This window comes from Trichechus manatus, unplaced genomic scaffold (assembly GCF_000243295.1).
Source record: "Trichechus manatus latirostris isolate Lorelei unplaced genomic scaffold, TriManLat1.0 scaffold00008, whole genome shotgun sequence".
Classification (NCBI taxonomy): Eukaryota; Metazoa; Chordata; class Mammalia; order Sirenia; family Trichechidae; genus Trichechus; species Trichechus manatus.
The window spans coordinates 18,649,315-18,665,833 of NW_004443944.1; the positions used below are offsets into that span (position 1 = coordinate 18,649,315).

At 53.6% G+C, this 16,519-nt stretch overlaps 1 protein-coding gene across 1 annotated transcript; it reads right to left on the reverse strand.

Annotated features, from left to right (window-relative positions):
• Window positions 1-6,325: 6,325 nt before the first annotated feature.
• On the reverse strand, window positions 6,326-16,240 carry RBPJL (recombination signal binding protein for immunoglobulin kappa J region like). The gene is made up of 12 exons (XM_004370307.1): window positions 16,219-16,240; window positions 14,699-14,807; window positions 13,171-13,296; window positions 11,274-11,344; window positions 10,984-11,099; window positions 10,595-10,769; window positions 8,694-8,831; window positions 8,169-8,278; window positions 7,752-7,904; window positions 6,921-7,076; window positions 6,697-6,800; window positions 6,326-6,599 (listed from the first exon to the last, which is right to left on the reverse strand). Exons 1-12 carry the CDS (start codon window positions 16,238-16,240, stop codon window positions 6,326-6,328), a joined length of 1,554 nt encoding a protein of 517 aa, XP_004370364.1.
• Between the last annotated feature and the right edge of the window lie 279 nt (window positions 16,241-16,519).

The window sequence follows — 16,519 nt, forward strand, 5'->3', positions numbered from 1 at the left end:
CTCAGATCCCTCCCAAGTTCCTCTCTGCACTTTGCTGAGTCCCGGAGCTTTGAGTGGGTTACTGTTCCTTGTAACTTGTGTCTTGCAGAAGGCTCTCTCATCTGTTGGAGCTGTGCTATCCAGTACAGTAGCTACCAACCACATGTGGCTATTCAAATGTAACTTAGTTAAAATAGAAGTGAAAATTCAGTTCTTTAGTCACACTACCACATTTCAAGTGCTTAATAGCCAAATGTGGTTAGTGGCTAGTGTTATTAGACAGCATAGATACAGAACAATTTCATTAACAGAAACTTCTATTAGACAGTGTTGTGTTGGATGGTATGAGACGGGTCAGGACCCCTGGGTTCTGACCTCACCTTTCACCAGCTACTACCTTGTGCTCCAGCAACTTATGGGGAGGTAAGTCAGTACCTGGTACATACCCACTGCTGTCCAGTTGATTCCCACTCATAGCAACCTTATAGGACAGAGTGGAACTGCCCCATAGGGTTTCCAAGGAGTGGCTGGTGGATTCGAACTGCTGACCTTTTAGTTAGCAGCCAAGCTCTTAACCACTGCTCCGCCTGGCACATAGTGCTGAATAAATGGTACTTTATTCTCATCAGCAACGCCATCTTCTGGGTAAGATATTAGCTCCAGAAGGTCCTATATTCGTTATCTATTGCTGTGTAAAATTACCCCCAAAATTAGGGGCTTATAACAACATAAATATTATCACAGTTTCTGTGGGTCAGGAATTTGGAGCCGCTTATGTAAGTGGTTCTGGCTAGGGGTTTTAGATGGTTGCAGTCAAGGTGTTGGCTGGGGCTGCAGTCATCTGTAAGCTTGACTAGGGTGGAGGATCTACTTCCAGAAGCCTCACTTACATGTGACAGGCTGGTGCTGGCTGTTGGCAGAAGGCCTCAGTTCCTTGCCACGTGGACTCCCATAGGGTTGCTTGAGTGTCACAACATGGTGACTGAAGTCACACACCCTCACTTTCACAGACTCATTGGAAGCTGTCTTAAAGGCTTAGAAGCTTACTCTAGCCCTATTACCAGTCAACCCTGGACATGGGTTAATTTATCTGGTGAGCTAACTCAGTGGAATTTGATTTAGTCTGATTATTTCTGAGAAGGAGACAGGATGCAAAATGGATTCTGACAAAATCGGACCATTTTTGTTGGTGATCATTAGAATACATGTGTAGTGTTTTACAGTAATGCCAGTTTTAGACACAGGGCAACTTAAGCTTATAAGTGATGTAAAGAACCCTGGTAGCGCAATGGTTAAGTGCTTGCCTGTTAACCGAAAGGTTGGCAGTTCAAACCCATCCAGCGGCTCTGCAGGAGAAAGATCTGGTGATCTGCTCCCGTAAAGATTACAGCCTAGAAAACCCTATGGGGCAGTTCTACTCTGTCACACGGGGTCTCTATGAGTCAGAATCAACTCATCAAGACCCACAAGAAAAGAGGTGATATGACTTGTCTAAGGTCAAACAGCCAGTAAGTGAAAGAACCAGGACTGAAGCCAAGTCCTCGATACTCCCACCCAGGGTGAGCAGCTAATGGTGGAATTTCAGACACCAGACAGGGTTGGTGAGGAGGATGTTTTTGAATCAGACGGGTTCAACATTCTTTAACCAGGGTGTGTCCATCAAGAACTTGGTCACAAGGCTGTGCTTTCTCCACAACTTTGCCTGCCCCTCTGGCCCCTCCACTCCATCCCCCAGTGGCCAGCAGCCAGCTGCAGCAGGTTTTCACCGCCTTATCCATGGAAAGCATTATCGGGTCACCACTGCCCCACCTGCCTTTGTCCTCTGGGGTTGGGAACAGAGCCAAGCCTGACTAGGGGGCTGTTTTTGGTGAGTATGGTGAGCTTCGACCCTGTGTAAACTTTGTAGACATTTTCTCATTGGCTTCGCTCCCCTTAAAGCAATTTCCTCTCCCCTGCCATCTTCAAGGCCTGTGCCCTCAGGTGTCTGAGCCCTCCTTGGGGAGGTGTCTAAGAATTTTACCCACGCTGTGGTTATAACCTTGGAAACCCTGGTGGTGCAGTGGTTAAGAGCTACGGCTGCTAACCAAAAGGTCAGCAGTTTGAATCCACCAGGCGTTCCTTGGAAACTATGGGGCAGTTCTACTCTGTCCTACAGGGTCGCTATGAGTCGGAATCGACTCAACGGCAATGGTTTTGGTTTTGGTGGTTATAACCAGTTTCTCTTCATACAGGAACTTAAAAGGAACAAGAGTGAGAGAGAGAAAACAAAGGTAAATGCTGAAACTGAACTAGCTTGCTAATGTTGACACTTAGAGCAAGTGAATTGGGAGATTCTGAAGCAGAGATTTTGGCCTTATCTTCTTTATGCACCTGCTCCCCAAAATACACACACACACACACACACACACACACACACACACACTCCACCTACACTCAGTGTGGTAGTGAGATTAAAAGAGCTCTCAGAGGCTCAGACTTGGTTGGTGGCAAGAGCACAGGATTCAAATCTGGCTCTGCCATCAACCGGCTATGGATCCTCGTCCCCACCTAGATCTGAACCTGTTTCCCATCTGTAAGATGAGGAGGAATATGAACTAGGGCAACGGATTCTCAACACTGGCTGCTTGTTGGAATCACCTGGGAGGGTTTACAAACGATACAGATGCTGGGTTCCACCATCAGAGTCTAATCCAATTGATGGCCTGGCTATTTGTAATTTGTATAGCTCTGTGGGTGATTCTGGAGTCCCAGAGGTTAAGTGCTGGGCTGCTAACCAAAAGGTTGGAGGTTTGAGTTCACCCAGTTGCGCCTCAGAAGAAAGGCCTGCTATTCTCTTGCCAAAAAATCAGTTTCTGAAAACCCTGTGGAGCATAGTTCTATTCCAACATGCATAGGGTTGTCATGAGTAGATGATTTTAGTGAGAAGAGGACTCATACATGGGGCTCTAGAGTGTCTGGAAACTCCCTGGAAATATGCAAAATTGTGTTTGTAAACCCTGAGACCATAAAAAAAGCTAAGATTATCTTTAAGAGCACTAACAGTTCTTTAAATATAAATAAATGTTGTTGTCGTTGCTAGGTGCTGTCGAGTCGGTTCTGACTCATAGCCACCCCGTGTACAACAGAATGAAACACTGCCCAGTCCTGTGCCATCCTCACAATCGTTGCTGTGTTTGAGCCCATTGTTGCAGCCACTGTGTCAATCCATCTTGTTGAAGGTCTTCCTCTTTTTTGCTGACCCTCTCCTTTACCAAGCATGATGTTCTTCTCCAGGGACTGGGTCCCTCCTGATAACATGTCCAAAGTACGTGAGACAAATTGCCATCCTCGCTTCTAAATAAATGACCCTATAGACGGAGTCGAACTGCCTCATAGGGTTTCCAAGGAGCAGCTGGTGGATTCGAACTGCCAAGCTGTTAACCACTGTGCCACCAAGGCTCCAAATACATATTATAAATAAATAACTGAAAACCCAATCATTGGGAAGGGAACAGTGCCACCTGCTGGTCTCACTTTGCATTTGCAATATCCAAATATCTGCTGATGCAACACAATGCAAATTGTTATTTATTGAATGCCAACTCAATGCACAAGGCATTGTGATGGGCCCTCTAGGACATGCAGAGGTGAGAGCCTCTTTCCACCTGGAATGCACAGTCTAGAGGGGATGACGGACATGTACATAAAGCCCTGTGATCCAGGTGGGTGATGACATGGTCCCAGGGAATACACGGTGGGAGCCTGGAGCCTGGCCCACTTCATGGGCGATCTGGGCAGTCACTAGGGCCCTATGCTCAGAAGGACCCTGCACTTGGTTTAATGCTCTGCTGTTTCTATCTTGAAATTCCTAATAAATTTTGAATGAGAGACCCCACATTTTCATTTTGCCCTGGGCCCCACAAATTACATAGCTGGTCCTGCCTGGGGTAGTTGGGGAAGTCTTGGAGGAGGTGACATCTTATCAGGTCTGGAAGGCGAGGCAGTGGTGGAGGTAGAGGAGAGGAGGAAGCATATTCTAGTTCAGAAGGAGGAGAGGGGTGCTCAGGTCATAGTGATTGGGTGGGGTGCAGGGAAGGAGCTAGATCAGGTACTGTGAAGGAAGGCGGTAGAGAGGAGAGAGGAGAAGATGGGCTTGACATTAGGTGGACTCTGGCCAAGGTGCAAGGAGGATGACCAAGGGCAGGTCCAGCAGCTGGAATTCAGGAGACAGGCCAGGGTTGGAGCTTTGGGGGTCACAGACTGCCAGCTGGGTGCTTAGGAAGAGACTAGGAATGTATACCTAGATCCTTCCCCCAGTCAAGGACATAGGGTCCTCTGAGGGCATGCAGAAGAAAACAGTTGCATGGCTGGGCCTGGGCTTTGGGGCTAGACTAGGCTCTTGGCGTCCAGGACTCCTGCCCTGTGAGATGGCAGAGAAACTTGTTGAGGGCAGGGCTGAATGGGGCCTTGAGTCCCCAGCTCTCCATGTGATACGCTAGGAAACCCGTTTTTAGCATCCCTATAAATGGCTTCTTGCTTGAATATCACCAGTGGATGATGGGCTCATGCCCTTCTGATTCTGAGGTGGGCACTCATTTTGGGGACATTTTTCAATTCAACGAGTTCCCTTCATTCTTCAGCCAGAATTCACCCTCAGGGGCCATGAGGGCCTTTGAACAAGACTCTCCCTTACCCTTCACCTTGGTTTTCAGCCTGCTGATGGCAGACAACAGAACTTAGCTGAGACTATGGGAAACCTAAAGAACAAACCTCATTTCCTCCCTTCTGGGAAGCATCAGCTTCCTCTTTCTCATGGGGCTTCCTCTTCTTCTAGGGAAGGAGGTTTGCAGGAAATGAGCCCTTCCTCAGAGGTCAAGCAGGGCCCAGGGAGCTACAGCCCTGACTCCACATTTCAGGCCACTTCCTCCCATGCAGCACCACCAGGGGCTGGTACAGGCACCTGGCACCCGTGGTAGCTGTAATCTTGGTTCTAGCAACCCAAGCCAGGACCTTGTCGATTTCTTTGCTGCCCTGTAAAGCACAGTCCAGGCAGAGTGGAATGATTCCATCCCTGGGTCCCATGCAGGAAAGCCCTTCTCTCAACCAGGTTGTCACCCAGTCAATCCCAGGGGTTTTGCCTGGGATTGTCTTGGGGAAGCTTAGTTCTGAAGGAGTTTTGTGTTGGCCTCTGGGCCTGGGGTACATCCTTGCTTGGATTGGAGGGGGAGCTGGTAGGCTAACACACTCCCAGAGTTGACAGGTGGCCCCAAGGACAGGAACAGAGACTCGAAGATGCTAGCTGCTTCTAAACCTGTTTCCTTCTCCAGAAGGAGTTGAAAAATTGAAAAGGTAGGTTCTCTGCTCCATAGGCTGGGGCCCCTTTTTCTTGGGGGAGGGGGAGGTGAGCAGGGGATGGTGGGGAGGGTGGGGAGGTGTGTGCTGGGGAACCACAGTCCTTGAGGAGGTGGGTCACACAGATCAGCTACTGCCTTGGCTGGGGTTGAGTGCAGCCAGCAGAGGGATCCCTGATCCTCAGGCTGGCATCCTACTGGGCCTGGGAGAGAAGTACCCGGTGGATAGTTAGACAGCAAGATGTGACCACTGTCCCAGCCACCTGCCCGGTCACCAAAACTGTGGGCCAGAGAGCAAACACACAGGACACTGTGGGGGCTCCGGCCAGAGGGAGTGCAGGGAGAGGTGGGTCCTGTGCTCCAGAGTGGAACCCAGTCCTCCATGGCAAGACGCCCACGCTGCAGGAGGGACCCAGTACTCCACATGGTGTTCCAGGTGGCACCTGGTGTGCCAGGTGAGAACCAGTGATCTAGGTGGGACCTAGTGTCCAGGCAGGACCTGGCACTCCAGGCCATGCCAGCCATGTGTCCCAGCCTGTGCTTCATGATGGCATGTGGGAACCGACACATGCCTCAGAGTCAATGTCCCAGGCATGGCTCCTCAACGTGTGTGAAATAGTGTGTAAGACACAGGGAGAGATCGAGAGAAACAAAGATGGAGGAACGGTGACACAGAAACAGAGAGATCTACAAAGTTACGAAGGCAAAGAGAGAGGTGAGAGAGAGAGCAAGTGAGGCGGAGACAAAGACCGGAGAGCCGGAGAGCCACGCCACTTGGACACAGAGCATCTTGAGCCTGTGTCTTCACGTCTGTATAAGGGGAAGAGACAATGACGGTGTAAGACCAGCAGGGCCTGCTTTCTATGGCGGGGGTCTTCTGCCAGGCTTCGGGCCTTGCCTCGGCAGCAAAGGGGCAGGTGAACTGGGAGTGCGCTGGCCCTAGGGCCCAGAAAAGCGACCCCACACAGGCCTGGGCGCAGGCGTCAGCCGGGAGGGCAGTGGGGCATCCTGGCCGCCTAGGTCTGGATGAAGAGGTGGAAGTTGGTGCGCGTGAACTCGTGGTGAATGCTCTCCAGGAGCGCGTCGGCGTCGGCGTTGGGCTCGGGGGCGCCCGGGGGCCCTGGCCGCGCGCTGTACTCGGGGGTGTAGGTGAAGGAGAAGGCGCTCGCATAGAAGAGCCTGTCTTCGCGCACCAGGCTCACCGGCACTGTGATTGGCGTGCGCAGCCAGCGCCAGTCGCTGCCGAAGGCGGCCACGTCAGGCACCACGCACACCAAGCACCGCGGACTCCTGGGGGTTGGGCACGGGGTTAGGGCTGCAGTGACCCCTGATGACATGTAAGACCCTTGCCCCCGGGCCCAAAGGAGGCTGCCGCCCATCCCTATACCTGTACATGGTTTCGGCCTCCACATCGCCGAACCACACCTTCAGCCCCGCGTGGAAGTTCTCACCATGGAGCTCCAGCGTGGCCACGTCGCCCCCGCCGCTCAGCTGGTGGAGAATGGCCACATGGTGGGGGGAAGGGTAGGCCCAGAAGCCCGCTGGCATCCTTCACCAGCACCCCCACCCCCAGCACAGGCAGGGCCCACGCCTGCCAGTGCCCGAATTCACCTCGAGGGTGCTGATGAGGGGCACGGGAGTGACCGGCTCCCGCGTGCAGGCCAGGCTGGTGCTGAAGGAGAATTCCACTGACTCGGTGCCGATGATGGTCCAGCAAGAGCTGTCGTTGAGAAGGGCTCTGTTCGCCTCCTTGGGGCAGGGGGAGGCCTGGGAGGAGACCCAAGGGGATGGGGCAGAAGCTTCAGGTGGTGGCCATCAGCCGTGGGTGGGGGAGCCAACATAGCAACTTAATTTTCCTGACTCAGAGTCAAATAAGCTCGCTGGACTAGGGGGTTTCTGAAGGTCCTATTTTCTTAGGATTTTATAGTTCTATTTTTAACATTGCCCGACTCTATGCCCTAACATTCTATAATTTTAATATTCTTTGGGAGGGAGTATTGCCCAATAATAATAATTGCTATCTTCTACATGTTATGATTCTATGTCTTAACATTCTATGACTTCCTATTCTTTGGGGAGTAATATTGCTCAATAATTACAATTATTGTCTATGTTCTGTAATTCTATGTCCTAACATTCTATGATTCTAATCTTCTTTACGCAATACTACTACTTATTATTATTTTTATTTACACTCTACAATTCTATATCCCAACATTCTAATATTCTCCGGAAAGGCATATTTCTCAATCATATTAATTATCACTATTTTTTCTACCTGCCATGATTCTGTCCTGATAGTCTATGATTCCAACACTCCATGGGAGGCAGTATGGCTCAGTAAGTAGCAGCTATGTTGATGTTGTTTCTGATCTGAGGTTCTGTGGTTCTCTCTGCAGTCTGATTTTCTAGGATGCTTGGTGCTGATACTCTGTTTCTCACCTGGAATTGCACCACTTTCTCTGTGGCGAGGCATAGGTAGGTGCCCGCCCCTCCTGGCGGACCCCCTGGGAACTGGAATGCACACTTATGCAGTTGGGAGATAGGCTCGTCCACATCGAGGAGTGCACACTGTTTGGCTACTTTGCGGATGATCTGCAGCAGAAGGGTTGTAGGAAGAGTGGTGCCAAGGGACCCGGATGCCCACAAGCTGCCCTCCCAGCCAGCTCTCTGCTACTCTGACAGCCTTTCAGGCACTGGATGAGTCCCCCTGCCGTCTTTCTCCGCCCAGCCCCATAAAGCACTGAGTATCCCCAGAGTGATAATATGTGTCTTCTTGCCTTGGGTCCCCACCCCCCAGTCCTGCCCATGTGGGGCGTGAATCTGGGGGGCCTCCCAGTATGACCTCCCTTCCCATACCATAGGAGGTAGTGTGACGCCAGTGACAGTGCAGACAAGCTGCACCAGGGAGCCATAGCGGACGTAGCCCTCTCGAGGCGGGAAGTCCCCTTGGGAATAGTTCTCATCAGCTGAGGATGAAAGAAAGCAGGGGAGGAGGATTCCAGAGGGTCCAGGCTTCTGCCCCAAACTCAGCGCCTCCTGCCTCCGGCCCCACACATCACACACTGGCCTTCTGGTTAGGGTTGGCACGCAGGGAAGCAGCTAGGGCTGAAGGTTCTAATCCTGGAGGGGTCATTTGTGGCCATTCCCACAAATGTCTGCCTCTTGGAGTGGGGTTGGTGACAGGCAGCTGAGCTGAGAGTAGTGGGCAGGGCATGGCTGTTGGAGTCAGTCACTGGCTCCCCGGGACCTTTGGCAAGTCTGTTTGCATTGCTCAGCCTCAGTTACATGGGGCTGAGTTTACCTTCCTTGAGGAGTTGTGGGGAAGATTAAATAAGCCAATGCATGTAAGGTGCCCCGTTCAGGGCCTGCTGGTACCATTACCCAGGTGCAGCGTGAAGGCGGCCCACTGGCGTGCACTGGCCACGAAGGCCCCGTCCTCTACTGAGAGGTACCGCGTGGAGACCGTCTGGGAGCGCAGGCGGTTGAAGAGGGAGACCTTTGAGCCCGAGGAGATGCACACTGTGAAGGGAAGCAGAATCAGTGCCCCTGTTTGGTTTGGCCCCTTGGATTTGCCAGACAATTTCTGACTCTCTATCCCCAGGGTCAGCCTGGCTCGTAGTCTCACTGGCCTAGACCTACTGGGTACTCATATCCCACAGCTTTTTATTCAGTACGTTTGCAGCCCTGCTTCCATTCCTTTGCCTGTTCCTTTTGGCTGCCTGGGTATCCTTCAGTTCAACAAACAGCCTTTTGTCAAGTATTCACTAAGTGCCTACTTTGTGGCAGGCACTGTCCTGGATACTGGGCATTAAAGGGTGAATTAGACCCAGCTTTTCTCTGGAAGAGCTCACGGTCTTGGAGGAAGATAGGAACATAAATATAAAACTTTAATATGATGTGGTAAGGGCTGATAATCCAGGAGGCCTTCCTGGAGGAGGTTATACTCTCAGCTGAGTCATGAAGTTGGTATGGAGTTACCGAAGGGACTACATAAGCAAAGACCAGGCAGTGTGAAACAGCAGTGCAATATTACTAGGGCTTGACATCTCTCTCTCTCCCAGGCTATTGTGCATACTCCCAGGTACAGTCTAGTTTTCTGACTAGACTGTGATCACTTGGGGAGAAAGCACTGGGTCTTCTCCCTCTCCCCGCTTATAGTGCTAGTCACACTGGTGCTCAATTCATACGTAGCCAAGTTCCCAGCCATTGAATAACGATTGCTAACATTTATTGTGTGCCAGGCACTGTTCCAAATGCTGTCTATGTATTAAATTGTTTGATTTGCTCAACAACCTCTAAGACAGATAACAACAGATTCACTTAACAGAGAGCAACTTGCTCCAGATCACACAGCTACCAAATGGCAGAGCCAGGATTCAAACCTAGGCCACCTGGCTCCAGACACTAAACAACTCACCCCCTCCCTGGTCCTTTCCTGATACCCAGGGCCAGTGAGAGCACTGCCTGGATCAGAGGCATTCTCTAAGGGTTTCTAACAGACAGAAAGTAAGTGTGGTGTAGGGGTAGAAGCTGGGCCCCAGAGTCCCATCACCCAGGTTCACATCTGGCTGGGCCACTTCCTAGCTGGGCAATCATAGGCAAGGTTTCCGGAATGTGGCAGCCCCTCGATAAATGTTTCTTAAATGACTGAATGGAGGTCCCAAACCTCACTTTCCTCATTATAAAATGGGCACAGTGCTAGTACCTGCCTCGCAGGGACATGGTGAGCATCAAACAGGATGGTGCGTGTAAGCGTCTGCCAGGAGAGCACCCTCCTCCCACCCCCCCAGTGATGGCAGTGGTGAGGGTATGGTTGTTAGTCAGGCATATTTCTTTTTACCCGTTCTTAAAGCTTCCAGCCCTGGGATTGCCACCTGACAGCCAGGGCGGTACTTATCCCAAACTGTGTGTGATCAGTTAGGTGTGTCTCTCTCCCCTGCTAGGCCGTCGCTTCCTCTAGAACAGACACCTGCTCTTATTTTATAGGAGCCAGTGCCTAGCACAGAGTCAGGCATACAGGAGGCACTCAGTAAATAGTTTAAACGGAATGTCCTCTGCCGTGTTATCATCACTTCTAAATGTGTCGCTAGTCCAGCACCTGCCCGACTCTGGGCCCCCAAATTCCCACCCTCAAGTCCCATACCCCTTCATCAAACTCTGCCTCTCCCTGGGCTCAGACTTCTCCTACCTCTCCCCGGCGCCACCACTTGGCCCAGGCCTTCCCCCTCTTTCACTTGGCGGCCCCTGGCCTGATTCCACCGCCCCGCCCCGCCCCCGCTCACGGTCGGTGTTCTTCAGAGACTGCTTCTTCTGCGAGGGCTTAGAGATGACCTTGATGAGGCGGCTGTGGAACGTGCCCAGCTCCCGGCCCCCACGGAGCACCAGCCGCAGGACCAGCCGGAAGTGCTTCCTCTTGTCCGCATCTGAGATGAACAGGGTCTTGGCGCAGCCAAATTCCTATGGGGCTCAGGGAAAGGGGCCAGCTCATTCCAGCCCCCCGCTGCGGGATGAACCAACTTCCCCCAGTGAGCTGATGTCCGTTCCATCGAAGGTGACAAGAAGCGCCGCAACCCAGGCCTCGCTACTTTTCCCTACCTATCCCTTAATCCTCCTGTCCAGGAGAGACACATGGGTGGGAGCAGGAATCGGATCCCCTTCCAAGCGCTCTCACCCTGGAGTCTGGCTGCTCCTCGAAATTCAACTTCTGCGTCTCCGCGGCGCTGCCGGACGCGCCGTCCAGCCCCATGTAGCCGCAGACCGTGGGCCCCATCTCCCCTGCCTGCTGGGCTGGAAAGGGGTGCGAACTGGCTCAAAGGACGCAGGTGTCAGGCAAGACTAGTTCTCTCCACCAGAGGGCGCGCGAGCGTGCGCCGGCGAACAGCCGGGCTCTCAGGCCTGACTGCGTGGGCCTCCCTACAGAGAGAGGCGGCCGGTAGCACTGCAGGCTTAGTCTGCCCTCACCTTGGCCTTGCCCTGGCTTCACCCTCCAGCCGGGACCTGCGAGGTAGACACAGGGCGGGGGGCAGAAGAACCTGTGGAGACATGTGAGCACTGGACTTGTGTATCCATCTCCACTTGGCTGTCTTGTAAGCATCTCAAAGGTAACAGAACCCTTGATTCCCCTTTGACCTCCACCCCCCAACCAGGCTTCTCTAAGACAGTAAACCCCATTAACATCCACCCTTATTTTTTCACACGTCTCATTCAACCCATTGGTAAGTCCTGCCCACTACACAACCAAAACGTATTCAGAATCCATCGGCTTCTTACCACCTCCATCTTAGAACTTCCATCACCATTTTCTTAACCTTTTTTTTAAAAATAGTAAACATAGATAGCCATAGGTGGCACAAACTGTTTGTGCCCCACTGCTAACCTGAAGGTTGGAGGTTTGAACCCACCCAGTGATAAGGCAGAAGAAAAGGCCTGGAGATTTACTTCCAATAAGATCACAGCCAAGAAAACACAATGGAGCAGTTCTACTCTGTAACATACAGGGCTGCCGCAAGTCAAAATCAACTCAGCAGGCAATTAACAGCAACTATATATATGTGTATATATAACAAAACATTTGTCATTTCGACACTTCTGACATGTACAATTCAGAGACATTAATCATATTCATTATCTTGTGCAACCATCACCACTGTCCCTTTCCAAATTTTTCTATTACCCTTAACAGAAGCTCAGTACCCCCTAAACAATGACTCCCTCTTTCCCCCTCCCTCCTACCCCTGGTGACCACTAATAAAACTTGGTCTCTACACATTTGCCTATTCTAGACATTTCATATAGGAGGAATCAGACACTATTTGTCCTTCCCCACCACCATCTGTTTCTCACATAGCAGAGAGCTTTTTAAAAGCATAAATCAAATCATGTTACTCCCCTCCCTAAAATCCTCCAGTGGCTTAAAATTCAAAGTCTGACCCCTGCCTACTTCTCCAAATTCATTTCCTATACCTCATCCCTCCTTCATCAAATTCCAGCCACCTGACTTTTTTGGTACCTCAAGGAGGCCAAGCTGGGACAACCTCAAGGTCTTTGAATTTTCTGTCCCTTCTAACTGGAATACTCTTTCCCCAGATTTCTCCATGTTTGGCTCCATTTTAACTTTCAAGTCTCAACTCAAATGTCACCTCCTAAAAGGGGTCTTCCTTGACCTTTCTAGCTAAAGTATCCCCCCTCCCTGGTTTTTATCACAATTCCCTGTTCTATTTTCTTTCTAGCTCTCCTCACACTCTGCAAGTATCTTATTTACTGATTTGTTGCAGTTGTTGCATTCTGTCAGGTGGATTCCAACTCATAGCAACCCTACTGGACAGAACAGAACAGAACTGCCCCACAGGGTTTCCTAGTCTGTAATCTTTACGGGAGCAGATAGCCAGGTCTTTCTCCCTTGGAGCCACTGGGTGGGTTCAAATCAATGATCTTTTGGTTAGCTGGGAGCCCTTAACCATTGCGCTACCAGGGCTGCTTGAGTACAATCTGTGGGGAGTTTCTTGTCTGTTTCTCCCACGCTAGAATTAAAGTGCTCTTATGAGCAGGTACTGTGTCTGTTTTGCTCTGCTGTACCCACTGTGCCCTGCAGTGTCCACAGTGCCTGCACATCATAAGCACTCAGTGAGTAGTTGTTGACTGAAGGAATGAATGAATGAATAAGTGAGTGAAAGCTGACTAGACATTCACAGGGAGGTTCTGTTATAGACCAAACTGGGGAGGGCTAGTGGTGGTGATCAGAAAGGCCAATAGCTAAGGCCTTGGCCCTGCGGCCTCCGTGGGATCTAAAAGGCACTGAACGCCCAGGGGGCATAGGGCTGAGGGCCACTGACCTGGGAGGGGGTTCCCAGGCACCTACCGCTTCTCGTTTCCGTACGATTTCTGGGCCACCTTGGCGTGCAGGATCCGCACCGTCTGCTCACACTGTTGCTGCAGACATCGACGCACACCTTCCCGCAAGACAGTGGCACGCTCTGGGGATGACCTGGGAGTGGGCACAGGAGCATCAGGGGTGAGCAGGCACCGCCTCCTATGCGCACAGGTTGAATGAAATGAATCTGGGGGCGGTGGGATGCTCTAGGTTCTGCTCCTGAAGAGGCAGGGAGAGGAAGTATAGGCAAGGGAGGGGACTTGGGTGGTAAGTCATGGTCTAAATATTTGGGCTGCAGGGCACAATGAGGACTGCATGGAGCCCACCTGGACCACCCAGGCGCCTCCCCGCGGGTCTGGCTCGGCTCCAATTGCAGCCTGGCTCAGGGTACAAATGCTGCACTTGTGCGGCCCTGGGATGGGGTGGGGTTATGTAAGGGAGCACGATTTCCTCACACCTTGAAGGAACCGGGTTGGTCGAGGTTAAATTTTACCACCCCAAAGAGGTCTTGATGCCGGTGGGGAAGCGCCTTGGCAGGACACCCAGCCCAGCGCGCGCTCGCCTCTTGCAGATCCCTCTGAACCTGGAGGGTCCCCAAAACCGTGTCTCCAGGACCTTGGGTGAACATTTGGGCCCTTCTGGGTCAAAGAGGAGCCCTGGTGGCACAGTGGTGAAGTGCTACGTCTGTTAACCAAAAGGTCAGCAGTTCGAATCCACCAGCCTCTCCTTGGAAACCCTGTGGAGCAGTTCTACTCTGTCCCGTAGGGTCGCTATAGAGTCGCTATGAGTCAGGATAGACTTGACGGCCACGAGAAGGGGCCTGTTGCTGTATCGGCTTTAGTTTCCCTGGCCGCGGGACCTCCCCTGGTCCAGCGGAGTGAGCCAGGCAGGAGCCTGGGGGTTGGTGGCGCCTCAGCTTGGAGGTTTTGATGGGTGGGATCGGATGGGCTCAAGGCCTCAGTGCAGAAAACGTGCAAGGAGTCAGTGATAGGAGAGACTGGGGGGACCAGCAGGTGGGCCCAGGGAGAGCCTTGAACCTCGAGGCTGCCTCCAAGCCCTTTACGTTCTTGGCAAGACCGGGGCCCGGCCTCCTCATCACTCCTGGAGCGGGCAGCGGCGGCCAGAGCCGGGCGCACGCTCGGACGCGGGGCCAGGCCGCCGGCGCCCAAGCCAGACCCCGCTCCGCCCCTTGGGGCTGTCCTCAGGGAAGCACCTCGGCGGCTTCCAGCGCAGTCTGGCTGCGGAGAGTGTCGCCGCCCCAGCCTTGCGCTGCAGCCGGATTCCCACCGCGCCGCGCGTGTCAGCTGCCCCGAGGGTGGCGGGCCAGGGGTGCCGCGCTCGCCCCGCCCCAGCCCTCAGAGGAAGGGCGGGGGTCGCTCCCTGCAGTAGGAGGGGTCTCAAGCCACGCTCCCCCTCCCCACCCGCCAGCCTGGGTTAAATGCGGCCGCCGCCTCCGCCTGCTCCAGCTGCCTGGCAGTCCCCACCCCGGGCCCGCCGCCCGTGCCGTTACCGTTACCTGGTCCAAGTGCCGGGGAGGCCCCGCCCGTCGGCTCTGCTCTGCGGCCGCGCCTCCGAGCTGTCCGGCAGGTTCGGGTGAGTCAAAGGGCCTGGGGGCGCTGGGGGACCTGCGGTGGAGCAGGCGTCAAGCCAGACCCGGCGTATTTATGGTGCGACCCCCGCCCTTCCTCTCAGGGCTAGGGCGCTGCAGCGCTTTCCCCACTTCTGTAGGGACCTTTCCAAACTGAGCCCCCACCAGCAAGTCCGCCCAAACTGGGAGGCTCCTTCCCTAATCTCGTCCCTCCAGGAACCTCCAGAATGTCTCCAAGGAGTTCATTGCTCAGCCAACTCTTGAATAATTAGTCACAGAGCTCCTCTCCTTCCCTTGAGAGTCCACTTTCTCCACCCTAAGAGCATCTCTGAGTCTCTCACTTTAACGCAGGGATTAACCCCTCAAAGGAGCCCCCGGTTCTCGGTTCTCGTTTCTGCCTTGCCACGAAGTCGCTGTGTGACCTTGGCTGAGACACTCCCTTTCTGGACCTAGTTCCTTCCTCTGTAGAATAAGGGGATTGGAAAGTGATGGCCTTTTAGGCAGTTGCTATTTTGACTTTCTAGGATTCCTGGGGTGAGGTGGGGCGCCAGGCGTGATGTTGGCTCAGGCCAAGAGATTTGGGGGCTCGAAGGCTTCTGCAGGTAGGAGAGGCAGGGGCAGTGGTAAAGGCCCCTGTGCCTTGACCCCCATGCTTCTGGGGGTGCTGGCCTCGGCTCTGGCCCAAGTTAGAGAAGGTGTTCCCCAGCGGTTGGCACATCTGGCTTCAGTCGCCCTTCCACGACGGGCCCTCAGCCTGCCCAGAGGGATTTTTGTTCCTGGACTAGGCCTGGAAGACGAAGGAGGTGGAGCAGAATCCGGGACGGGAAGTCCGCGTGGAGTGAGCTGCAGGCCCGACCCTGCTCAGAATAGGCTTATTCACGGAATTGGGGGTGGGGCGCGGCTGCGGTTGGGTTAGGGGCGGCTGGCCCCTTCTGCCGAGAAACTGCAAGAGGAAAATGGCTAAAGCAGCCTCAGGCGCGGGGGGGGGGGGGGGGGGAGGGGGACGAGGGAGTGGAGTGGGGTGGGAGGGAGTGGAGTGGGGTGGGAGGGAGGGAGTGAATGGAAGGAAAAGAGGGTTAGTGATGTAACGGTTAAGCGCTTGGTTGCTAACTGAAAGACTGGCAGAGCGAACCCTCCCAGCGGCTCTGCGGGAGAAAGACATGGCAATCTGCTTCGGTAAAGATTACAGCCAAGAAAACCCTGTAGGGCAGTTGTACTGTGTAACACGGAAGTTGCGGAGTCGAAACTCAACTCGACGGCACCGAACAACAACAGGCGCCATCAGCTAAGGAGGGAAAAGCGGGGGAACCAGGAGGCCCAGGCCCTACTTCTGCCTTTACAGCTCCGGGCGCCCCCTTCGTGAGCCTCAATTTCCCCATCCGTACAATGGAGGTCCTTCAAGACTTTGAAGGGGCGTCTCTGGGGGCCGCGGGAGGGTGAGCGCTCACCTGCTGGCCCTACAGGGTCCATGGCCGCGCTCCCAGGCCCTGGCTGCTTGCTTGCTGCCCTCTGGCCAGTGCCGCCGTTCCCAGAATCCTGCGCACCCTTGAGCCCCGGCCCCTGCGCCAGATATATCCTGCCCCGGGCCTTATCTCCAAGGCCCCGGGGCTCCCGGCCCCTTGTTTGCTCTGGGCAGGGGCACCTGCTGGGCAGCTGTGGACTTCCCACGGCTACCTTAGCCAGAGCAGCCAGGTCCGGGGAGCGCCCCCTGGCGGCCTCTCTTGAAAGCCGACAAAAGCCCTGGGCAGC